This window comes from Dama dama, chromosome 30 (assembly GCF_033118175.1).
Source record: "Dama dama isolate Ldn47 chromosome 30, ASM3311817v1, whole genome shotgun sequence".
Taxonomy (NCBI): Eukaryota; Metazoa; Chordata; class Mammalia; order Artiodactyla; family Cervidae; genus Dama; species Dama dama.
The window spans coordinates 24,239,778-24,266,226 of NC_083710.1; the positions used below are offsets into that span (position 1 = coordinate 24,239,778).

The 26,449-nt window shown below is 48.9% G+C and overlaps 1 protein-coding gene across 1 annotated transcript in view; it reads right to left on the reverse strand.

Moving 5' to 3' along the window:
• Positions 1–3,123: 3,123 nt before the first annotated feature.
• LOC133049402 (guanylate cyclase soluble subunit beta-2-like) overlaps positions 3,124–26,449 on the reverse strand; it is a 46,693-nt gene continuing 23,367 nt past the window's right edge. Inside the window, exons 8-14 of the mRNA XM_061133387.1 lie at positions 24,150–24,467; positions 23,011–23,159; positions 22,123–22,269; positions 18,045–18,199; positions 14,906–15,057; positions 12,451–12,542; positions 3,124–3,356 (exon numbers count right to left, since the gene is read on the reverse strand). Of these exons, the coding sequence (XP_060989370.1) occupies positions 12,496–12,542; positions 14,906–15,057; positions 18,045–18,199; positions 22,123–22,269; positions 23,011–23,159; positions 24,150–24,467 (968 nt within the window). The 3' untranslated portion in view covers positions 3,124–3,356; positions 12,451–12,495. The remainder of the gene's footprint in view (positions 3,357–12,450; positions 12,543–14,905; positions 15,058–18,044; positions 18,200–22,122; positions 22,270–23,010; positions 23,160–24,149; positions 24,468–26,449) is intronic.

Consider the following 26,449-nt stretch of genomic DNA (forward strand, 5'->3'; position numbering starts at 1 on the left):
CAGTAACCCTGACCAGCAGACAGCGAGCGTGCTAAGAGGAGAGAAAAATGATCTCACGCCTCAGCCAGGCACACGATTCGCCTTCTTTATCTCACACACAATTCAAGCTGAAGGAAAGTTGGAAAAGAAGAAGGGATGAAAAAAGAAGAGGGTGGAGGTAGAGGGGGGAGGTGGTTGGGTTGCATTAAAGAATAAGCTGGTCAGAGCCCAGAGGAGGGTGAGGTGCAAGCTCCCTGGCCAGGCCGGGGCGTCGGAAAGGCAGGCTCAGATGTCCATGGAGGGGGGTCAGCCACGCTGAAGGAGGACCGGAAGGCGGGAGAGACCCCTGGCATGTTGTTAGCTCCTCTGCACACGTCCACCAACTTGTCCACAGGGGCGTGGTGTGTAAGAGGCTGGAGGTGGGTTAAGAAGCAGTGGGATTAAGCTGCGTGCTCCCTTGGGAAGGACAGTGGATGGTGTTTTCAAATTTTTGCAAAGTCACTTCAGTCGTATCTGACTCTGCAACTCTCTGGACTGTAGCCCACTAGCCAGGCTCCTCTGTCCAGGGCAGGAAGACCAGTGTGGGTTACCATGCCCTCATGTCCACCTCTCTCTGAGGGCTGGAGGCCAGACTTTGTAATAGTCCTTGACCAGCCGGACGAGGTCAAGAGCTGGACCAGAGGTCTGGGATTCCAGTCCATGGCATCCTGGGAAAGGGGCTGGAAAACCAGACAGAGTTACTGGGGGAAAGGAACCTTTCACAGGTTGTGGGTGTAGGAGGGGGTGCCTCCAGAGTCACTCCACCTCCCCGGCTGAGCGGAGCATTTGCTGCTCAGACCTCGGACTGCTGGCCACGAGGCGGGCCACCAGATATTGGTGCCCGCACACAGCCCTGGCAGAGGCCAGCGGGTGCAGGCGTCCCGCCAGCTAATCTAATGTGCCCTCTGAGCAAGTGTGCACACACCCCCAGCCTGGCACCAAGGGCTCCAACCCCGAAAAGGTGCCCCCCCTGGGAGTGGCAGGGGCTCACGGTCAGCCTGGCACAGTTTCCTGGGCACCCGAAGTTTGTCTCCACCAGTGTTCACTCCAAAGAATAAATAGTGGGCTCCAGGAGAAGGCCAAATGCAGCCTGTAGTCATTCGGTTACAGCTGGAGAAGATTACCTTGATCATAATAAACATGGAACAAAATCCTCCCCGTTTTCAACCAGGGCCGGGACACCTGCTTCGCCATTTCTGGCAGCCTTTGGTGAGGCTGAGCGTTAGCTGGCATAGTCTGTCTGGGCCAAGGAGGCAAAGTGAGCTGCCAGCTGGGAGCAGCTGGGGTCACAGGCTCCAGCTTTTCTCCTTCCAAAAACAAAACAAAAAACCACTACTCAACCAAGCAACCGTTTTTCCCTTCATCTCTTGGGCAGTGCTACCACCTAACCACGTTCCTAGTTCTAGGCGGGCTTCTCTCCCTCACAACTGGGCTGAAGGATTTTGAAAAGAAAGCCCACAGGGAAAGTCACGGGCATCACAAGGTGGACCAGCTCTCCTTGGCTCCACTTGGGCAGGAAGACCACTTAACAGGAGGAGCATTAAAAAAATAACGTTTACCAGAGGGATAACTAAATGTCAGTAACTTTGTGGGTATGTCATGGAATCCTCATGACACCCCTAAATGCAGGTCCTCTGATTCCTCCCATTTTACAGATGGAAACTTCAGGCACAGAGATGTTAAGCAACTTTCCCCCAACACACGCAGCTGCCAAACGGTAGAGCAAGGATTCAAACTGGGCTCTGCCTGGCTCCAGGGTCCACATCCCGGCTGTTCTGGCTTTTTGATCTTTCTAATAACACTGGAATGTGTTCCACTTAATCTATCAGCCAGTGCCAGCAGTGTGGGCTACTGAGTCTCCTGGAGATTCAGGAACTGGAAACCCTGGCTTATTATGGGATTGTTGCCAAGAGCAGAAGTAACGAGTCACGTATGTGCAAGGCCAGTGCCTAGCATTTGGTTGAAGATCTATACATGTTACTAGTTACTAATGTTGTAAATATCAAGGGCAGCTTTGTGCTCTTGCATTTGAATGTGAGCTGGTGGAGCAGCTGTCCCTAACCCCATTTTACAGATGGTGAAATTGAGGTATCAAGACATCCAGCAACAGAGTCTGAACAAGAATCCACATCTCTCAAGGCTGCATTCAGTCTAATCCTGACTCGCTGTGAACTACGGGCCGCACCCTCTATTTCTAGAAACAAGACACCGCTGTCATCTAGAAGGACAGCAGAGCAAGGAATTCAGCTCTTGTTGCCTTCTCTTCCCCTCTTGCTCCTGGGATTGGCAGCCACAGAAATCAAGTCTGCCCTCCCAGAAGACAGTTAATGCCTCTGGGGACAAGTAAGGTTCTGGCAAGAATGAATCGGAAAATTCTGGGTGCTCGTCATGTGGGTTAAAAAATACTTGTCTTTTCACCAGAACCAAGTGCAGATGCAGAGACCCCTGGACCACTTCTCAGCCTCCTGCACCCCAGGCCTCCGAGAGCGTGTCCAGCACTCACCACCACCCAGGTGTCCCCACGCCTGCAGCTAGAAGCAGTAGAGGAAGCTGAGTCTGAAGAGGGACAAGGGACCTGGTGGGCTGGCCACCCTCTGTCTTATTTCCCCATCTCTCCTGACTCTGCCCTTCCGGTGATTTTCACATTTTCTCCTCCCTTTTACTTTCAGAAAAACCTCTGGGGAAGGCAGCTTTTATTCTGTGGCTTCATGTTATTCCCAGGGCTGGGAATGAAAGTGATTTCCTTTCACAGCCCCTGGCTTGAGTGCCTTTCACATCCCGGCTGTGTTGCAGGGTGATTTATCAACAGCAGGGGCCAGGGCTCCTTCCTCATCCTCCCTGCTCCCGCCATCACTTAGAACAAGACTGTGCCCATGACCACCTCCGAGGCCAGGGCGTCCTCTCCAGTCGGCTCCGAGGCCAGGACTCGGTGGAACCACTGTGATGAGAGCCGGGAGAACAAACACAGCCTGAAGTCTCCAAGTGTCGGGGTTGGCTTTGAACCAAGACTGTGAAAGCACATTTTTCCAAACTTGTTGGGATCATGTTTTATTTCTAGACCTTTATTCTCTGAGGGACAATGAGAAAGAGACGCAGCTTAAGAAGTCTTGGGCTGAGAAATGAAGTTCCTTTTCTTTGTCGCTATTAAACCGAGCAGGGGAAAAATGAAGCCGAGGGCTTCGAGTTTCGCTGTCACAACAAAGCGCAGAGGCCAGACGGCAGCGGCTCATCGGGAAGGCCACGTGTCTCTGTCTGAGCTGAAGGCCGCGGTCTGTCTGCTGCCTCCCTGGGTTCCCGGCCCTCCGCTGGACTCCCTTTGGGTGTCGACCAGTCAGAAGCTGAAACGAGGCAGAGCAGTGAGCTGAACAGTTGGCCCCGGACCGATCCCCGGTCAGGGGGGTTCTGTCTGTGCCCGGCCCTGGGGTACAGTGTGGGCACCGTGGGGTTACCATACCACCTCCTGGGGCCGAGAACACCTTCCCAGTGAGGCCAGAAATGTCCATTCAGACCTCGGCCTTGTTGCTTCATTTTTCGTCTAACACTGTATCACTTTGTTGGCCACTTATCAAATCCTGACTCCTGCATAGCTCTCAAAAGAGCCCCAAGCCTCCAGACCTGCTGCACTATGACTGTCTACCTGAGGCCTGAGCATCACCGTGCACGGGGTTCAGAGCCACGGCTGCCACTGCTCATCACTACCCTTTCCCGGCCTCATTCGTCCTCATCTGAAAAGTAGGGAAATGCTGAAGCTGAAGCCCCAGTACTTTGGCCACCTGATGCAAAGAGTTGACTCACTGGAAAAGACCCTGATGCTGGGAAAGATTGAGGGCAGGAAGAGAAGGGGACGACAGAGGATGAGATGGTTGGATGGCATCACCAACTCAATGGACAGGAGTTTGAGCAAGCTCTGAGAGTTGGTGAAGGACAGGGAAGCCTGGGGTGCTGCAGTCCGTGGGGTCACAAAGAGTCAGACACAACTGAGCAACTGAACAACAGCAATTATACCCTCCTTCCAGAGTTGTCATGTTAATTCAATCAGATGCCTTCTATAAAGTGAGTGCACCATGCCCCACACAGAGCACAAACTCAGGGATGCCAATTCTTACTTTGAAGTGTGGGAAGGAGCCCATGGAGGAGGTACTGGGAAAGAACCTGGGACTGTGAGCCTCAGCAAGGAGCGGGAGGGAGCGGGACTCGGAAGGAATGGAGACCAGGAGGCTGGGTGGAGACACATCTCCTGCTCGCCCTGCAGTTTCATTTGCAAACGTCCGCATTGAAGATTTTAAAGTCATCCATCATTTCCATTTCTCTCTCTCTCTCTCTCTCTTTTTACACTCATCATTGTTCCAGAAACATTCAAGTTCAGAGGGGCTCCTGTATTTGATTTGAGGCTATAATAGTCTAGAAATCAGGAAATGCAGGCGGGCCTTCTGTCTCCAGCCTTTTATCCTCAGATGAATGAATGACTTCCTTCACCACTGGGGCTATCAGTGTCTCCCTTCCTCCCCAATCTGGATCGGTGATTACCTCTGATTTTAGATTCTAAAAGCCATGGGCAGTTTTCAGCACAAAGCAATCAGACGGCAAGTTCCATTTGCTAATGGACCGATCATTAATGAATATAAGTGATGACACACATGTGGAAAAATGTGGAACCTGTCCCCAGACTCGCTCAGGATAAGATGAGAATTTGGCAGATCTAGAACCATGTCACTGGGGCAACTCTGAGTGATGATTCATATGGAGTATTTAACTCCTGCAGAAGCCGGGGCTAACCTGATAAGGTCCCTAAACCCCTCAAACTCAGCATTTGTATAAGATATGGCTTGAGACCAGAGCTGGCTAAGTGACAATGTCATAAACTACAGGTTCATTTGAGCATTGTGGTGCAGCCCACTCCACACTCCCCTCCCCCCGCCCCCCGCAACACACACACATGCAAAAAGACTGACTCCTGCTCAGCAGTATTTTATGGTCTTTGGAAATAAATTATTCCAATATGGGGTGGGATTTTTGCTTTGCTTTTGCTAATTCTCTGCTAGTTTTATTATTCCACATAGCCTTTATCCCTTTCACTTTGAATTACAGAGTTGATTGCTGTATTGTTTTTCTTTGACATGTAAGCCCAAGTATGATTTTAACAGGAACTGAATTTTTCAAAAAGGGAAACATTCAGGATAAATGTTAAGGACAGTGTGTTTGAAAAAGCTGAGTTCAGTTTAGTTTGGGCATCATCGCAAATAAAGGAAAAAAGGAACTGATTACAGACAGAAATTGTAGTGTCTTTTTTTTTTTTCCTACAAAGAAAGGGTAGCATGGCCTCCAGGTTGCCCATCAACAACAGGAAAAGCTGAACCCTCCCCATCTAGCTTCTCCCTCTGCCTCAGCTTCTCTGGATGTAATGGGATCCTAGACCATACATTGTCTCCCATTCCACCCAGGGAAATGTTATGAGAACCTGCGAGAGGAAATCTCCACGAAACAGTACTGTGATCACAGAAGGTATTTGTTCTGTGTCTTTGTAACTACACTCAAAGTAGGGGTTACCCTGATAAAAGCTGAACAAGAAGGAGTTGGAGTTGTTTGTTTGTTTTTAAAAAGGGGGGGGATACAGCAAAGAAAACTGTCTCTTTCCCTGTTAGCAGTCAGGCTCTGTTTCCCAGGTGCTCCAGCATCGAGATGGCACCAAGATTTCTTTTGTAACCAAGATGAATAATCTATTTTATGACTTAACCTCTCACAGAAAATCTTGGAAGTAAACTCAACACTAGGAAATAACATTTACAGACCTCTTAGTCTCCCCTTTATGCAACACCTTCCTTCTAATTTCTCTTGTCAAAAAAAAAAAAAAGTACCACTTAGCTTTTCACTTCTGATTTCCTTTTCTTGTATCCATAGCACAGTTTTCTCTCATCATACTTGGACGTGTCTCATTTTCTCACTTGTGTCTTAACTGTGGTCCTCCTCCTCCTTTTCCATTTCCACTGCCATTTCCCGTGCCTGTGAAACCTGTTTTCCCCTCTTCATTTCTCTCCTGGAGGAAAAGTTCCTTGATCATTAGTGAGATGAAAACAACAAACTAGGACTGTGTTGGAGAAAGAGCTGAGACTGCCTATTGAAAGCTAAACAGGCCCAATTCAAATGATGCTGCCTGACAATTTCAAATGAGAATTGGTCAGCACAGCATTGCAAGACTCTCCTGGAATCTCTACACATATGTATTTGACATTTTACCCCAATCCAATTCCACAGTCTGGATGGTGGAAGAATTTCCTTGTTTACTTGAGATAAATTCTCACCCATCATCCTTTGTTCCCACGACACCATTGCTCATAGCCCTCGAGGACTGCCTCTGTTGCCACAGCTGAATGCTCATTATTCTGCACAGCTAGGAAATGCAGCGTCCTGATTAATTTCGTGTTCTGACTATTTGAGATTACAGTGTACATCTTCTAATCTATATACCAAACCTAAATGAACTAGGTGAGTCCTTGTGTTAGGGAAGCACACTGACTGAAACCGCCCACCCTGGCCAGGCACCATAGTAACCATTTGCATGAGTTGTTTTACGACAGGAGGTCCTGATAAGGAATCAGTTCAGTCGCTCAGTCATGTCCGACTCTTTGCAACCCCATGAATTGCAGCACGCCAGGCCTCCCTGTCCATCACCAACTCCCGGAGTTGACTCAAACTCACGCTCATCGAGTCGGTGATGCCATCCAGCCATCTCATCCTCTGTCGTCCCCTCCTCCTCCTGCCCCAATCCCTCCCAGCATCAGGGTCTTTTCCAATGAGTCAACTCTTCGCATGAGGTGGCCAAAGTACTGATAAGGAACTAAATAAGCCTCCATCAACCAGAAGAGTTCAGGAAAGGTCAAAAGGAGACACCACCTGTCTGACCACCTCCCAGAATCCTTTTCTCTGGCATCCATCTTGGTTGAGCAAGGAAGGACTCTGAGTCAGAATGATTGGCTAAGGACAACCCGGAAACTAATTCCATCACCATAAAACTCGAGACTGCAAGCCATGTGACAGAGCTGTTCTCCTGGGTTCCCTTACCCTCCTGCTCTCCACCCGGGTGCCCTTTCCCAATAAAGTCTCTTGCTTTGTCAGCACATGTGTCTCCTCGGACAATTCATTTCTGAGTGTTAGACAAGCCCAGTTTAGGGCCCTGGAAGGGGTCCCCCTTCCTGCAGCACTTGAGAAACTCAGAGGCAACTTCAGGACTCATGGAATATCAAGGTCACCACAGAAGTGCTGCAGATCGGCAGAAGAACAAGATAGTTGGGGTTTCCATTGGATATAAAGTAAATGTAGCTTTTGGTGTGTAGCATCAGGGAGCAAAAATAAGTACACCATTTTGAGCACATTATATATATATATATACACACACACATATAAAATCTGAAATATTTTGAAATGTTTAAGTGTGCAAGGGAAGGAAATTCATGACCTGCCAATTTATAAAACAATCTCTGTGTGATGATCCCAGGACTGTAAGAAAAAGTATATATGTACACACATATACACATACCCTCACGCACTCAAGTCTGGGAAAATAGCCACCAGAATTTTAACAATAGTCTCTCTGGGTGATGGAATTAGAGAGGCTTTAGTTTTCTTCTTTTGTTTTAGCTACACTTTCTAGTTATAAAAGATAATAGTTAAAATATTCCTTCTATAATGTACATGAATAAACAAATAACCTTAGTTGACCAAACTAACATGGCCTGATAAAGGCAACACAGGAACCCATTTCAATGTAGATTAAGAATGGATTAAATGAAAAGAGTGGTAGCAGAAGAAACCTTCCTGTTCAGAAAACGACCATCACATGAGCCGTGTTGTTAAACGTGAACCTGGCTGGGGAGGGCGGTGCGGAAGTGATAGCGAGGTGGAGTTTGGGGGACTGCTGCTGTCTTGGGGAGTATACACGGGTCATCGCCTGGTTGTTACAGGCAGGGCTCTGCAAGTCATAAAGGATATGATTATCTTGGGGTCACAAGAAGGGACTCTTACATTTGCAATGAAAACAATTCCTTGTCTGCATTTCTGCATCTGTTTCTAACTTCCTAGACAGAATCAGATATGGGAAACCACATCTTGGTTTCAATACTGATTCTCCCCCACTGAGGCGAGGGGGTTTGACTTGAGCCTGAAGTCAGACGCCAGCGGGTCTCCCCAAGACCCTGTCCTGGTCCTTCCCAGCACAGGGATGCTTGCTGGCCTTCCTGTCCCACCAGTTCCTCCTCACCCTGGCTTTTACTCTCTAGGGTCTCCACATGTGGGGGACATGTCATCTCCTCCCCCTTGGTTCCATCAGGGTTAATGTTCCAAGAGACTGACCTGCTCTGAGGAAAAAGGCAAGCTGACCACACCATAGTGTTCGTAGGTGTGAACAGAGAAAGGAGCCACAGGTTCTGGGAATACTTGTGGAGGGAGACACCATCGGTGAGGGAATTTTATCCCGTTCATAAAAAGAGCTTGATGGAGCTTCCACATTTAGAGTAGGCGTTGCCATTCTAGGCTCGCCCACCAGATTGCTTCCTACGTCTGTCCATGAGCAAAAGAGAGCATGGCCTGGAGGGATGACATCCCCAGCGTCCGGAAGGCCCTGCATTCTCCAGGGGTCAGAACAAAGGCCCCATCCTTGCTCTGCCCTTGCCTGCCGTCACCTGCGCCTCCCCTCTGTTGTCATTGTTGTGACAGTTGCTCAGTCGTGTCCGACTCTTTGCAACCCCATGGGCTGTAGCCCGCCAGGCTCCTCAGTCCATGGAGTTCTCCAGGCAAGAATATTGGAGTGGCTCGCCATTCCCTTCTCCAGGGGATCTTTCTACCCCAGGGATCCAACCTGGGTCTCTTGCACTGCAGGGAGATTCTTTGCCATCTGAGCGACCAGGGAAGCCCACACCTCCCCAAGAGGCCCTCAGGTCCTCAGTGTGACTCAGCCCTCCTGTACTTGCTGTTGGCCCTGTAACACCTCGAGCTGGGCGGTGGTCCTGACTTCCATGGGGCTCTGCTACACCCTCTGATCTAAAGCTCCCTGTGTATGGCAGACCAGTCCTCTTTTTATAACCCCTGTAGCACCTCTTACAGTTTTGTGCCAAGACTCACCTATTTGTTAAGTGAAAGGATTCTCAACAGTAGAGTCCCTAAGTGATGAAGAATTGGCATCCTTGACCTTTTTATTTTTTAGCACTTTACAGCTTTCAGATGATACAGTGTCTCACATGTTCCTCAAAGTGACCTCAACCTCTTAAAGCAGGCATTCTATCACACCTGCTCTCCAGATGAGAAAAATGAAGCAAAAAGGGTGGCCCAAAGCCACCCAGCTAGTTACTGGGAGCAGACCTGGGAATTATGATTAGGGGCTAATGCTCTTGCCACTATGACACTGGTTCTGGGGCCCGGGAGCTCATCCGACTGCCCTGGGCGGATGGTAGAGAAACCAGGGTGGGACACACCCCGCTCTGGACCTGCAGAGACACTCGGCGTGAGGCCCTGCCACCTACATTGTCAATCACATGTGACTCTGATGCACCTTCCCCCACCCCCAGCTCTGACACTGCACCTCATCTGTGACACCAAAGCTGACAAGCAGTGACTTTACAGGCTAGCCCTGACCTGGGAAGCCAGTTCATTTACACCTCCCAGGATCTTCCTTCTTTAGAACATTGCTGGGTTAACAGCTCAACTTCTAGAAAGCCTGAGGTTAAAAATTACCATGCCTGTTCATCAGTCCCCAGCAGAAGGGGTCAGAAGATGACAGCCGTGCTTATGAAGGCCTCAGAAAAGCTGCTGAAAAGCTTTGGAGCCAAGAATAAGGGCCCAGGTTCGTCAGCCTGGCTACAAACCAGTTGGACCTCCGCTCGTGGGACAGGTCTGGGAAAGACCCTTGTGTTCTCAAGACTTTGTAAAGCCAGGGGCAAGGACCCTGGCAATTAAGTAGCCACAAACCCATCCAAGAACTTACCCACAGAGGGTGGGGGATTTGCATATGGTGGAAAGTTCTTGCCGTTGGGAAGGAGTATGTTAAATGTGAGGGCAGACTCCCCAGAAGGCAGACTGCTAAGAGCTCAGTCAGGAGAGAGACCTTCAGCACTCAAGTCTCCAGGACAATTAGGAATTGGTGTAAGAAGTCCTCAGAGCTGACTTAACCTGCCCTGAACCCGGCGAGTGGACACCCTCAGCCCATGATTTATGGGGGAGCCTGGGCTCCCTGCCTGAGCACCGTATGCAGGTCAGCCTGGAACCCATTATAATAATCGCCGGGAGAATCAGCTTGGAGACAAGTTGAAGCAAGCTGAAACTTGAAAAACACATTAACAGGGGTCTGAAGGGATGCCAGAAGAGCCTGCCAGCAGGGGCAGCTGGAAGGCCAATTTTTCAGTCAATACTGAAAGGTGGTTGCTTAAATCTCTGAGTCAAATACACAAGATTCTCTCTCCGGCTCAATACTCCCGTTCAATTGCTCTGGGGAGTCTCTCCACTGACGCATCTAACACCCAAATACTGAGCGGGAGGGAGAAAAAAAGCGTGTCATTGACGTGCAAATGAGGAAATGAGGTCCTGGGTGCAGCCTGGGTCCTGCTGAAGCGTCTCCTGCACTGACTGCCCCGCACCCCCCAACCCCAGGGGGTCACCAAGGCCCCCATCCATAGAGATGGCTGGGGGTGGGCGGGCGTCACCTCTCAGCTGCCCTCAGGACTCTGGGGGGGCAGCTCCTCACCCCTGCAGCTCCGGCGGGGCTGACCAGGCCCCGAGAGGGTCTTCAGGAGCCAGGGTTTTCACAGGGGAGAGAGGGGCAGGGGGCTCGGAGCCCAGAGCGAGGGAAATGTGAGCCCCCGGGGAGCGGTCCCACATTTGACACCCAGGTGACAACCTGGTGAGGCTGACCGCAGACGTGATCGGTAAGGAGAGCCTCGACTGTGGGGGGTCCTGAGTTTGGGGAGCAGAGGGGTCTCTGAGGGAGCAAGGCCCAACAGCCTGACCTTCAGAGGGAGTCCTGACAGATGGGTGGCTCCTGACAGGAGCCCTTCCCTGTGATGACGCCCACAGAGGAGACCGGGGCTGGAGCTGGGGCTGGGGGCAGCCCTCGCCCACCTCAGAGCTAAGCAGGATGTTATCAGGTATAGCGGGAACCCAGGAGAACTGCGACCTCCACCAGGATGAGAAGGAAAAGGCAGGCCCTGGGGGCAAGTGACACGAGCCCCTCGAATTGTTTTTGTCTCCTGCCAACCCTCCGAGATGACTATGCTTTCGAACTGTGGTGCTAAAGAAGACTTTTGAGAATTCCTTGAACAGCAAAGAGATCAAACCAGTCCATCCTAAAGGAAATCAACCTGAATATTCATTGGAAGGACTGATGCTGAAGCTCCAAAACTTTGGCCATCTGATGGGAAGAGCCGATTCACTGGAAAAGACCCTGATGCTGGGAAAGATTGAAGGCAGGAGGAGAAGGGGATGACAGAGGATGAGAGGGGTGGATGCCATCACCGACTCTATGGACATGAATTTGAGCAAACTTAAATAGTGAAGGATAGGGGAACCTGGCGTGCTGCAGGGGTTGTAAAAAATCGACTTAGCGACTGATCACCAACCACCATCAGAGACAAGGAAGAAGCCTGGTGAACTTGAACTCAGAGTGCCTGCAGAAGCTGTTCAAAGCACTTTCCATGGAATTCAGTAGGTCTGGGTTTAGGTGGCTCGAGGGAGGCCCACAGCCCCGAAGGCTTGGTCTTCATTTCTCCGAGCCTCTGGCTCACATGGCACCGTTTCCCATTCACCCACAGCATGGGGGCCAGTCCTTGTCCACACCTCCACTAATCACACCCAACAATCAGAAATCCATTCACACGGGGCCCAGAGGATCTGACAGAAACGTGTCCGTCCTGAAGCCAAGAAGTCCAAGTGTAGCTGCCTACAGTTGGGGGCCTTGACTGTGTCCGTTCCTCCAGGAGGGCGCCCATGTTCTGCCCCAGACAGACAACCTGAGGGGCAAGTCCAGCTTCACCCACTCACTGGTTGTGGAATCTTCGATAAATCATATAACCATTCTGAAATTCAAGCTTCCCACCTCTTAGGGGATTAGCCATGTGACTGACATATCACGTGATTTGTGTGGAGGGCACCACGTCCGGAGAAACCTCATTTTGTGGGTTCATGGGGACTAATAAGTTTTTCTGAGTATTAGAGCTTCTTTTGGAGGAGGGCAGCAAGGGCCCTTTCAGGAGGGGGCCCCTACCTGGGACACTTGGGATGGGGAGGTGGTTGGGGTGGGGAGTCATGGAGAAAACCTTACTCAAGACGCAGAGAACAACCATCGGAAGCATCCCACCCAGGGGCCCCTCTCTGGCCCTTTCCCCTCCCCCGGGAGCCGGGCCTCTGGCCCAGTGCAGTCTGGGGGTCTCTGCAGCCATCTGGGGTACTCACCACGGGCCGTATCACCCTTGGGCAGCTGCCAGCTGTCCTCATACCTCATGACAGCAGAGTCTTGCCATCCCAACTTCCCTGATCATTTGCTTCTGCAAAAAGGCATGAGGGGAAAGGCTGTGAGTACAGGTCAAGGTGGGGCCTTTCTTTGAGCCCCTGGGGACCCCCTCCCATGCACACACAGGACACGGAGGGTGCCCAGACCCCTCCCCCACTGCACACTGGAGACACCTCCAGCCCAACACTATCTGGCCATGTGGGGGGAACTCCCTCAGCCCCTGGAGGTCCAGGGGTCACATTCTTGAGTCCCGCCCCCCCCCAGACACTGGGGAGCAGTGTCAGCATGAGGTCTTTCCTGAGGGATCTCAATCTTCCTGTTTCTGGTGGGGAAGGAGGGGCAGACACCTCAGAGGCTGACAACCAAGGCTCAGAGTCAGAAATCCTAGGCTGAAGAGGGAAAGGTGAGGGAGATACAGAGAAGCATGAAAATCATAAGAGGTGGAGATCCCCCTGTTTCTGGGTTCCGCACACAGGGCTGTGTTTCTCTGCACAGAGATTCCTAACCAGGGGCTCGGCTGGGGGTTGGCATTCACCTAAAGGAAGGGGTGACTTTCCTCTATTACAAGCCATGTCCTGCTAAGTCACTTCAGTCGTGTCTGACTCTGTGTGATCCCATAGACGGCAGCCCACCAGGCTCCCCCGTCCCTGGGATTCTCCAGGCAAGAACACTGGAGTGGGTTCCCATTTCCTTCTCCAATGTGTGAAAGTGAAAAGTGAAAGTGAAGTCGCTCAGTCGTGTCCGACTCTTAGCAACCCCATGGACCACAGCCCACCAGGCTCCTCCATCCATGGGATTTTCCAGGCAAGAGTACTGGAGTGGGGTGCCATTGTCTTCTCCGACAAGCCACGTCCAGGGACAACCAAGCCATGTCCAGGGACCACCTAAGCCCAAAGAGTGCCTTTTCCTGTTTGACACCCACACACTGTTTGGGGTCTGGAAGGGGCTCTCCCCTCCCCTCTCTTCACAGCCTCTCTTCCTCCTCTTTCTTAGGGTCCATCATGAGATCTGCAACCAAGAGACCCTTACTCATTTCTGTTATGTTTCCAGCTCAGAACTGAAAGTGGGTTGGATTCTACTGGCCCAGACCAGGTACTAGAATCCTGTTTCTCAGGTTTCCAGCTCAAGCACCCCCACAGGAAGAAAATGGGAAGAAGTGGTCCGGGGTTTGAGCCAGGTACACCTAGTCTACTCATCCCGTACAGCCCCCCATCCTGCGGGGAGGACCTGCTGGTGAGAGGACAGGTGATGTAGGTGGGTGAGGCACCCAGAGCCTAGAAATTCAGAAACTCTAATGAGGGTACTTCCTGGTCTTTATTAGCCAAAACACTCTCTCCTTTTTCATTTAGATCTCTCTCTCTCAAGTGTCTCCAGCAATAAAATTAGCCCAAATCAATCACATCTCCCAGGCTGAGCTGGTATTAGAATGATACTGCCACCAAAGCCATTGAAAAATTTCTCAAATTCCCATCTCTCCATTGGTATAACCCCGCTTTTGAAAATAGGAACCGTAATTCATGCGTCCCCAAGTGGCCTCCCGCAGAAATGAGCTACATAAATAGGGAACCTGTGGATTTAGAGATTTTTCTCTGTAGGCCCCAGGAGCAACTAAAGATTAGTTCCAATCAGAATGAATGCATTCCCTTCACCAGTTTGCTTCAGAGGTTCAGGTAGCTTTGCCTAGTGGATTAGTTTTAACCTAAACTCACCCTCTTGCCATTCCTGGGACCAGGTGAGTCACAGATTTTATCTTTCTTCCCAGTTTTGGAAGCCAGCAGACAATGGGGAAGGTGGAACCTTCCAGTGTGTGAAGAGAAAGCCTGTCTGGAGCCTCCCTGGAGACTGAGGAGCAGAGGGAGGCTCTGAAATCCTCCCCCAGCTGCAGGAGAGGCTGAGGGGGAAAGCCCCTTTCTTAGACAGGGAAGAGCCTCGAAAGTGAATGCATGAGGGACCCTTTAGGCTGGGTGCGTCAGCCCAGCTTGAGAAACACCTTAACATCCAGGATGTAAGAGAGGATTCAGGCACACTGGTCACATACCCGTCAGGGGCTGTGACTGAGTGAGCAGGTCATAGCCTGGGGGTGGGCAGGACGGTACCCAGGCTGGCCCTCAAATACGTTTGTTGCTGTTGTTCAGTTGCTCAGTCGTGAGACTCTTTGTGACCCCGCGGACTGTAGCCCGCCAGGCTCCTCTGTCCATGGGATTCGCCAGGCAAGAGCACTGGAGTGGGCTGCCATTTCCTTCTCCAGGGGATCCTCTGACCCAGGGATCGAATCTGCATCTCCTGCAGGAGAGTACTTTACCACTGAGCCACCAGGAAGCCCACTAAGCAGAGCCGAAGTTGTTAGTGGAAAAAAATCCAGTAGGAGTATTGATGAGGCTTCTCTTTCCTGCTCACCCTCAGAATCAAGCCGAGCCTGAGGTCTCCCCATGGTCTCATCCTCTGAGGCCTTCAGGTTTCGGGTCAGAAAGTATGTGGTCATCTTCCCTTTCCCTTTCACTTCGATTTCACCCCGCTCGGTTATTTCAAACCCTTGATTCTTCAGGGCTCTGCACAGAGAAGAGAAAGAAATAAAAATGCCCCGGGTCACAGAGCTGTGACTCAAGATTGGGCTGCACTGGGCAGGGTGATATACGAGGAGAAGCCTGAGACCCAAGAAGAAGTGAACCGGGAGGGGCCCGTGCAAAGGGACAGGGCTGCAGGGTGACTAGGAAACTGCACGTGTTTATGCATTTACTGGCCGCAGAGAGATGCTGAGACACACCACAGACCAGTGCAAGACTGACATCACGTCCAACTCACGGTCGGCTGCCTCAGCCAGGGCTCATCACTCATCAGTCTTCCCGTGTCCTTGGACTTGGCTGGTTTTGTGGAGATTCCAGACCTTCACCAGGCTCCTCACATCCCTCATTAGGCACCTGAGCTCCTCGCTCACATGCTGCTAAAGGTGCATCCTACTGAGTGACTTGTTGTTTAGTTGCTCAGTCGGGTCTGACTCTTTGCGACTCTATGGACTGTAGCCCACCAGGCTCCTCTGTCCATGGGGATTCTCCACGCAAGAATATAGGAGTGGGTTGCCGCGCCCTCCTCCAGGGGATCTTCCCAACCCAGGGATCAAACCTGTGTCTCCTGCATTGCAGGCAGATTCTTTACCACCGAGCCACCAGCGAAGCCCATTTTGTGACCTGATCCATCCACAAACTGGAACCTTTAGAGCTGAGACCCTGCACTTTCTCATCCCACTGACATTGACCTGCCCTTTCCCCCAACTTCAGAGGTTGAAGTATTTTGTTGAAGGGCACCCACCCAAGATTCATTCCCACCTCCTCAAGGCCCAGCCCCGGGACCACCTCTTCTTTGATCTTCAGCTCCCTCTCCATTTGCCTCCTCCCCTAAGCCTAACCAGCTTGCTAAGGTCTCTTCTACCCTAAATACAAGTAAAAATCTTACTTGTTCATCTTCTGCTTTAATGCCATACAAATGCTCGTTTCTTTTATCCTTCAACCCACAATCCAGTGTCTATTCATTCCCCTGCCCCCCATTGACCACAGTTACTTCTGATAATGTTTCCAAACCTCTGACTATTTTTTTACTCCTTGCCATGGAATCCATCAGAGAGCCACCAGGGAAGCCCAATTATAGTTGATATTTTTGTTCCATTCTTCCTCCATAAGAAGAGCCAGAAGGGTGCTTCTCTTCCTGAATTCTCTGCTTCTCCTGCCTTTTCCATGACTCCTTCCTCCACCTGCCAGTGAAATGTTAGTTCTTCCCACTGTCCTTCCTCACCTGGCACCCCTCTGCAGGTGATCTCACCAACTCTCATGGTTTAATTACCACCTCTGTGTTATTACTCCAAGTCGGGTTCCCCAACCAACAGCCCGATTCCAAATCTCACCCAGCAAGTTAATGCCACCTCTCTCTAGATGCTTCCTAGTTCCTTTTATTCAGTGCTTCCAAACCTGAGCTCATCGTCTGCCTCCTGGACTGGAATCCCTCTCCCTTGTCGCATCTCAGATGATGAGATTCAGGCCCTAGTTGCCCAGGATGGAGACCTGGGAGACAGTCAAGGCTCCTCCCTCTTTCTCAGCCCCCATTTCTAGCAATTACCAAATTTAATTGATTTTATCCTCAGATTCCTACTAATGAATGTTCTGGTTCAAACCAAACTCCTAACAAGTCTTGTCTTTCCCATCTCCTGATGCTCAAATCTGCCCTTACATGGCCTTGAGTGGTCAGTGCCAAGCAGGACCCTGACCTTGCCATTGTGTCCAAGCTCACACTCCTTAGGTGCTCACACTCTTCCCCTTCGGTGTGAGCCCTGCCCCTCAGGGAGGCACACACAGCTCTCCCCACTTTCTGCCTCACAGCTTCCACCCCAGCAAAGCTAAATCATTTATAGTTCTCTGTCCTTACTCTACATCTGTGTTTGTACTGCTGGATATTCACTCCAATATCCCAGTTTAGGCTAAACTCTGCTCTGGAACTCCTTGTTGAAGACCCAGCATGGGAAACTCCCTTCTCCACAACACACACAATAATTCCCACACAGGAATGGGAATTATTCTCATTGGGAATGCATGGGGATGGACAGTTAAAGCCGACCCCCTGGGTTCTATCCAGGCCATTTCCTTCCTAGCCAACTTGTGACCTGAAGCGAGTAAATTACCTCTTTGTGCCTGATTTTTTTTTTTCTCATCTGTAGATGAGAACAATAACAGTAGATCTTCATAGGGTTGTTGCAACAGTAAATGGACTAACATCTGTTGACGAGGGCTTCCCTTGTAGTTCAACTGGTAAAGAATTTGTCTGCCGTGCAGGAGCCCTGGCTTCGATCCCGGGGCGGGAAGATCCCCTGAAGAAGGAAATGGCAACCCACTCCAGTATCCTTGCCTGGAAAATCTCATGGATACAGGAGCCTCATGGGCTGCAGTCCATGCGGTCACAAAGAGTCAGGCACAACTGAGCGACTAACACTTACTTACTTATGTTGACGAACTTAGAGAATGTGGCCTCTAACAAGTTCTCAGCAAACTGTAAGTATTGTTTCATGTATATCGTGACCACTGCACTTCTCACACTTTAAGAAAAATAATTATCTGTGAATCTTTCTTTCTTCCTGCACTACACCAGGGGTCAGCAAACTTTTTTTCTTCATAAGAGACCAGATAGGAAATATTTTCAGCTTTAGGGACCACAGTCTCTGTCACAACGACTCAGCGCTGCTGTGGTAGCATGATGCAGCCAAGGATAAGATGCTCGTAAAGATCCCAGCTGGGTTTCAATAAAACTTTATTTACAAAAACAAGCAATGGCTGAGATAACAGCCCATGACTATAATTTGTCAGTTCCTGAACTGGACCACATGTTCTTTGAGAGGAAAAATTATCTCATGGTAGAGGCTCAACAATATTAATTGTCTGCCACGAGGTCCTCTGTAAGCGTGGCTGGAAGTATACTGCCCTCATCTGATGGCTGAGAGGCACTCTGTACCTTCTGGGAGGAGAAGGGGCAAAGAGAGGCATGAATAAGTGGTCACCTGTAGGTCGTGGGGCTGAGATGCACTTTGTTGGGAAGCCCATGACTTTCCATCCGAGAGGCTGTGTTCACAGTGTCTCCAAACAAGCAGTACTGCGGCATCTTGTCCCCCACGACACCTGCCAAGACTGGTCCCGTGTGGATGCCCACTCTGATCTGCACAGAGAGAACCTGACTGAAAAGGGACCATCCAATACTCTTATTTTTACTCTTAAGTTGAGGCATAATTTACATAAAATAAAAAAGACTTCAAGGTATTTAGCTCCACCAGTTTGGCAAATACCCCTGAGCCACCAATCAAAATCAAACACAGACTGTCTTCATCACCTTGCAAAATTATCTCGTCCCCTTTCCAGTTAAGTTCCATCTCTCCCTGCAGAGGTCAGCACTTTCTTATTTCCTCTCCCCAAGAAGAATTTTCCTGTTCTCCAACTTCACACACATGGCGTCATGTACCATGTTCTGTTTTGTATCAGACTTCATTTCTCAAAATCCATGTTTCTGAGATTCACCCATATTATATGTATCAGCAGTTCATTCTTTTACTTCTAAATACTATTCTGTTGTAAGAATTTACATCACAATGTATTAGTCCAGTCTTCTCTTCATGAACATTTAGGTTATTTCCCATTTGGAGCTGTTATGAGCATTCTCATACAGATCTTTTTGTGGACATATATTTTTCATTTTTCTTAGGAAAATATCTAGAAATGGAACTCTGGAATCACAAGGTAGAGGTATACATGAAGGACAAATATTTTTCCCATTCTGTGACTCTATATATACATTCTTCCTTAATAAGCAGACATTTAAAATTTTGATGAATATATTAGTCTGCTAGGGCCAACAAAATGCCACAACTGAATGATTTAAATGACAGAAATTTATTTTCTTACAGCTCAGAAGTCTGGAAATCCAAGATCAAGGTGTTGGCAAGTTTGATCCTGAGGTCCCACTCCTTGGCTTGCAGATGGCTGCCTTTTTGCTGTGTTCTCTCACTGTCTCTCCCCTGTGTATACACATCCTTGGTATCTCTTCCTGTCTCCAAATTTCTCTTCTTATTAAGGACACCATTCAGATTGGAGTAGAACTCACCCTAACAGCCTGATTTTGACTTGTTCACCTCTCTAAAGGCCCTGTCTGCCAATACAGTCCAATTCAGTCACCTTCATGAGGTAGCAGGGATTAAAGCATCAGCAAATGAGTTTCATATGTACCTTGGAGCAATGTGTCATGGGTTCTCTTTCCCTAACAGTACCCTTCCATGGGCCAGCAACTTGTGTTTGGGGAAGGCCCCATATACTTCTGGAACTGGAGATCTCTCTCGGGTCTCCTCCCCATCCATAGCCTTTGAGTGAATGAACCTATGCATTTGTGAAGATCTGTGGGGAAAATGTTGGTAAATGGGTAGAGACTCTGTGGTTAGAACTTATCAAAGTCAAGCTCTTTGGGATTCTAACCCGTCATTCCAGCTCCAAGATGGCCATGAAAATGTCACTCAACTTCAGGCAGGTTTCATCTTGCCGCCCCTTTGGTGGCTTATTTCTGCTGCTATCTCCTAGGGAAGAACCACCATGGGTGTCCTCTTGAAAGGTCTTGCCACTTTCTGGAATTTGGTTCATCTCTATTTCTTTGCTATGTGATTAAAAAAAAAAAAAAAAAAAAAACTACTCCAGTGGTTCAGCAGTAAAGAATCTGCCCTCAATGCAGGAAACACAAGAGATTTGGGTTCATTCCCTGGGTCGGGAAGATCCCCTGGAGGAGGGCATGGCAACCCACTCTAGTGTTCTTGTCTGGAGAATCCCATGAACAGAAGAGCCTGGTGGGCCATAGTCCGTGAGGTCACAAAGAGTCAGACACAACTGAGCATGCATGTGCAAACAGAATTCTCTTGCAGCTGTCTACATCCCAATCAGGTTTACTTGTCTTTTCATCTTTCCATGCCAGATTTTCTTTTCCTTAAAATAAGATTTTAAACTCTTTTCTCTGAATCCTGTAAAGCACCTCACTTTCATGCAAGAGTGACCTCAGCAAATGTGGATTATAGGCTTTACAAGTGACAGAATGAAAGATCTCAATGAGTATTAATTTTAAAACTGTGGAAGTAGCAGCACAATTCTCTTAAGGGAGAGGGTGTCTCCAGCCCTTTCCTCTACTTCCTTAAATAAACTCACATGATATGCAGTTTCTGGTGGATATTTAATGAGGCTCCTATGTCACTATTCTTTTTTTTTTTTCTTTTTACTATTTATTTATTTGGCTGTGCCAGGTCTTAGCTGCACATATGGGATCTTTAGTTGCTGCATGGGAGATCTAGTTCCCTAACCAGGGATTGAACCTGGGCCCCCTGCATTGGGAGCACGAAGTCTTAGCCACTGGACCACCAGGGAAGTCCCTATTCCCTATTTCTATCCTTAGAATTGATACCATCTTTTCCTCTTTTTTCCCCCCTTGGTAAGTCCACTATGCAAGTTTCCAGGAATTCATTGTTCATTTTCAATCATATTGGTGTAGCACTATTACCATCTCTGTTGCCATGCCTCTTTCACAAACAGACAGACACTCTATTTACACAACAGTGTATTTTCCATATTCTTCAGTGGATTTCATTGGGGGTTTTTAGGTGGCGCTAATGGTAAAGAACCTGCCTGCCAGTGCAGGAGACATAAGAGATGAGGGTTCGCTCCCTGGGTCAGGAAGATCCCCTGGAGGAGGGCATGGCAACCCACTCCAGTGTTCTTGCCTGGAGAATCCCATAGACAGAGGAGCCTGAGGTCTACAGTCCATAGAGTCACACAGATTTGGACAAGACCGAAAGGATTTGGCATGCACAAATGTGCGCATGGCTCTCATTAGAATTCTTTAACCAAAACACTTATCTCATTTCTGACCTTGTCTCTTCTCTCTCATTACCTCCCTGCCTGATTTTTTATTTATGACATTGTGGGTTTTATACAACAGCTGTCTCTGTGTGTTTGCAATGGGCCAGTATCATGGACATGACGTGTGGCCAGCTTTTGCTCTGAAGACTGCCACAGACACCACTGGCAGTACCTGCAGTACTTCTCAGCTTCTAAATCGTTAAGGTGATGGTGAATGTGGCACATTTCAGAATCCCCCATACAGGGGCGATTGCTAGGGAAAATCCTACTCCGTCTTATAGCTGGCTTTGTTTTTAGCTGGCTGTTTAGGTGATTGCACAGATCTGATTGACAGCAGCTGCGAAGGGAACTCGATTTTTAGAGGACAGAGACTCTGCTCCAAACCACCTCGGGACCACTGGGATCAGCCGAGCAGACAGAAGACGGCATTTACTTTTCATCCTCAAAAGCGTCCAACTTTTATAGTGTGAACAAACTTCTATACTTGGAAAAGCAGCTTCCTGTGTTCCTGTGAGAAAGGCGAGCAGATGTCTCACTCGTGGCCACGTGCTGGAGGGAAAGCTATTGTGAATATCTTACGGCACCACGGTGTCTGGCCTGCTGGCTGGAGGCAGTTTCACACCTCAGCCTGAGTTCCGAACCCGTCAGACGGCATGTCGGATACACAACTTCCCTAAGTGAAGAGAAGTTGGCTGTTTAGTCAACCTGAACCACTTGTTGAAAATGCTCGCGCAAAAAGGCAGGAATTGGAAAGGAGCTGGCTTCCTAAGGATGGAGCTCCACAAAGCCAGGGTGAGGGACAAAGGAAGCCTGCGTTAACCCCATCATAACCGCGAACTCTGAAGCCTCTTCTCAAATTTGAGAGAAGCTGAGGCAATAAATAACCTGGAGAAGGGAATGGCAACCCACTCCAGTGTTCTTGCCTGGAGAATCCCAGGGACAGAGGGGCCTGGTGGGCTGCCGTCTATGGGGCCGCACAGAGTTGGACACGACTGAAGCGACTTAGCAGCAGCAGCAGAGGCAATAACACCCTAATATCTCTGTTACTTTAATGTATGCACGAGAAGAGACGAGTTGGGAGAAATGACCCATTTTAATTACTGTCACATACCGAGGAGCCATCTGAGCAGACTAATAGACTTCTACTATATTGTGTGAGGTAACTGGTATTAAGCAAAGAACTCGGTTGCTCTCTACCTGGATGGGTTCTCCGGTAACAGGATTCATCACTTCTTTTGCAGAAATCCTCATCCCCAAGGCAAAGTTTGCTACCCTCTGAGCATGGCTTCTAACAGGCACTGGTACACCCCCCACCACCATATAAGCATCTCCTATTGTTTCCACCTATAAGGGGGGAAATACGAGGGAATTCAGAGGATTCTCTTAATGCACTAAATATAACACTACATTTTTTTTTTTGGTCATTCTCTGGTAAAGAACCTGCCTGCCAATGCAGGAGAACTAGGTTTGATCCCTAGGTTGGGAAGACCACCCCCCTGCCCCCGGAGAAGGAAATGGCAACCCACTCCAGTATTCTTGCCTGAAAAATCCCAAGGACAGAGGAGTCTGGTGGGCTACAGTCCATGGGGTCACAAAGAGTCGGACATAACTGGGCAACTAACACACACACATTGACAGAAGGACCATATTAAAAGCTGGTGGTTATTTTCTATGGATGTGAGGAGCATGAGGGAGGGTGAGGTTTAAAAAAAAAAAAAAAAAAAGACTCAGGAGATGCTATGAGGGAGCCAAAAGTTCTTTCTGCTTTTGGCAGAGGCAAGTCCCAGAGAGGATGAAGCTGTCTATTAGATCCACATATAATGCTATGTATTAGATACACATTTAGGTCAGACTTGCAGCTGAAATGAAGGCATAGTATTCTCTGGGAAAACAGCATGCCTCTTGAAGGCAAGCTTAGCATTGGGCAGTATAGAAGGATTTTTGAAAAATTTAAATTTTTAGTTCTTTCTCCCATCCCCTCTGGCATCCACACCAAACCCCAGACTAGAGAGGGGAGAGGAAAAATGAAGACCCAACACCAGGTATGCGCCCTGCCCCGGCACACACGGACACACACAGCCTTACCTTGTAGACGTCATGGACACTAGTTAACCTGTCGAACTTGGAGTACATTGAATTCAGCATGTTCACTATCTGAATAGGTTCGCAGGCAGCACACATGTTTGTAAACGTCACCACGTCGCTGATGAGAATCGTGCAGGTTTTAAATTCTCCTGCAACATCAACCAGGTGTCAGGGACAGCCAAGGATGTAGAATAACAAGTCTATTAATTCTGGATTCAAATGGCCTTTAGGACCCAAATTTGACCGTGGCTCAGGGAAAAGGAGCCAGGTCTGCATCATCATTCACCACCCACCCACCAGGCATCTGTTGTGTGTCTGTTATGAGCTGGTCATCGTGCTGGTGGAATCGTATGATATGAAGCAGACAGGGGTCCTTGCCATAAGGAGTGCCTAGTCTAGGGAAGGAGACAGAGTGTAAACAAACACTTAATAAGATGTGCAGACCACCGGGGGATGTCAGGATGGTCTGGGTGGGCACTGGCTTACCTCCATGAAGGGGTGATTATTACCAGAGGTACACCTGCTCAGAACTCAGCAGGCACCCCTTCACCATGTACCCCGTGTCCCAGGGACAACACCCTGCCGTGTTTACCCTCAGAGTGCCTTACCTTGACTATGAGTTTGGAATAAACATGGCCTTCTTCCCCCTAGAAAAAGCTTGCTCTCCCAGAATGGTCCTTAGGGGCATCCCTTTATTTATTTAGCGTGACTGTATCAGCTTCCCTAGTGGCTCAGATGGTGAAGAATCTACCTGCGATGTGGGAGACCTGGATGCTGGGGACCTGGGTTGGGTTCCATCCCTGGGTTGGGAAGATCCCCTGGAGAAGGGAAGGGCTGCTCACTCCAGCATTCTTGCCTGGAGAATTCCATGGGCTGAGGAGCCTGGCTAGCTACAGTCCATGGAGTTACAGAGAGTCAGACACGACTGAGCCACTGACACTTTCACCACCATGTCATTTCCAATTGTGGTGAAGAACCCTATATGGTCACTGTATCATTATTCTCAAGGTAGAAAGAAGAAAGCTAGGCTATGGAGCTTAAGTAATGAGCCCAAGACCACAGTTGCTAACAAGGATGGAGGCAGACTTCAAACCCTGACCCGCCTGGTTTCAGAGCGGGAGCCCCCGGGCCCCCCTCACCTGCGGCGACCTTCCTGCCCTCCTGCAGCTGGTTGGCCACGTGCTCAGGCAGCATGGCGTACAGCAAGGCCTCCGTCTTCTTTTCCGCGGCCAAGTGCGTAGAGAGGATCCGCAGCTCCTCCTTCTCCCTCTCCAGCTGGTTGGACAGCTCGATCTCCGCCAGGCGCTGCCGGTTGAGGAGGATGAGGTCCCTGGTGGGGTCGTGGGAGGCGGTGTCGGAGAGGTGCACCCGGCGCTCCTCCAGCTCCTGCAGCCTGCGGAGCCTGGGGGCGCACAGGTACGTCATGCAGCGCAGGGGCTCCATCCAGATCATCTGGCCTTCCCGCCCGGGGGGAGAAAGAAGGGACAAGGCGGCATGTCACACGGCGCCCCGCCCGCCGCCCCCACGGCCCGCCGGCTTAGGCGCCCCTCCCCTGTCCGCCGAAGGCCCTCCAGGTCCTCTCCTTGCCTTCTGTCCCCACGTCCCCACTCCCGCTCTGTCCACGGCAGCGCGCTCCGCGGCGGCGTTTCTTACCTCCAAGGGACTCCTGTCCCTTCTCCTCGCTCAGCCCTTCTCCCATTGAAGGGCCTAGAGCGAATCCTGCTTACTGGAATCTCACTTCTGGGGACTTTTCTGACCCTGCTTTCACTTAGATTTCTCCTACCTCTTTCCATCTCTCCTTTAGGACTTTCACTCATCCCTTAGATCCTGGCATCAGTGCACCCCAACTGCACTCCCACAGTGAATTTATGGAAAAACCTTGTTTCCTGGACTCAAGATACCTATTACTTTTAACAATTAATGTCTATTCTCTTATTATAAAAGCAGTAGACATTCACTGCAGAAAATGCAAGAAAATGGAAGAAAATAATAAAAATCACCCACAGTCACATCACAGATAATTACTGGTAATATTTGGGGGTATATCTTTTTACTACCAAAAAATGGGATTATCAGCCATTTCTGTGTATAATCTCAATTTTTCACTTAAATTCTATAATAGGTATTCTTTCATAGCATTAAATATGGATAGGCATTATTGTTTGCTGGGTACATGGATTATACTGTACTTTATTTAAGCAATAAGCTAACATTGAGTATATTATGTCTATTTCATCATTCCATATACAGTGAACAACCTTGAAGCACATCATTGTGCATAATTGTGGCTATTTGTTAAAGGATATATTCTTAGACAAAAATATGCTCATTTCAAGATTTTTAATACATATTGCCAAATTGCCCTCTAAATTGTGACAGTTTATAGCTCTGGGAGTTGGTGATAGACAGGGAGGCCTGGTGTGCTGTGGTCCATGAGGTTGCAAAGAGTCGGACATGACTGAGCAACTGAACTGAACAGTCCTTATTACAATGATTTTTTTTATTATTGTCTATTAGGTGTTTATACATGGATGTCTGCAACTGGGCTCACCTTTAGTCCCATCTACAAATCTTCTCTTTTTTTTTTTTCTTTTTTCTTTTTTATCACAGACATTTTTAGTTCCTACCATGACTCGGGCACACTGCTGTACGTATGGAAGAGGATACAGCAGTGACCCAAACTGACAAAGTTGCTCAAGTTGTCAATACCATCTTTCCTTAATCACATATTTATGACCAGTTACCTAAGCAAGAAAGCTAATAATTACCCAAATATTCTCTTTTTTAACCTCTACATCCAGTCACCAATTTCTGCCTTAACTCCCTCGTGAATCTGTTCCCCCGTCACCACCCCAGACTCACTGCTTGGCTGCACTCAGCATTCTGAGCTTCCCACCTGCTCTCCAGGGCAGCATCCCCTGGCCTCCCAGGCTCCATCTTCTCAACAGCCTGGTCCATCGTTCACGTGCCTCCAGAATGACCATTCTAAACCTCAAATCTGATCATGGTAGACACGTGAAAAATGTCTCCAACTACAGAATAAAGTTCAAGTCCTCATCTTACCAGCCTCTTCTCCCATCATTCCACTCTAAAATTCAATCAGGGTTCCCAGAACATGTCAGTTTCCTCTCAGATGTCCCCACCACGCTGCCTGTGTTTATGCCTACAATACCTACTAGTCCAATAGAAAGCTCAAAGTATGTGCGCCTTGTGGCATGTTAAAAAATTAACTCAAAATGGGTCAAAGACCAAATGTAAGAGCTAAACCAATAAAACCCTTAGAAGAAATCATAACAAAAGCTTCATGACGTTGGATTTGGCAATGATTTCTCTAATGTGACACCAAAACCACAGGCAACAAAAGGAAAAATAGGTAAATTAGAGAATATCAAAATTAAAAGCTTGTGTGCAAACAATATGATCAACAGAGTGAAAAGAA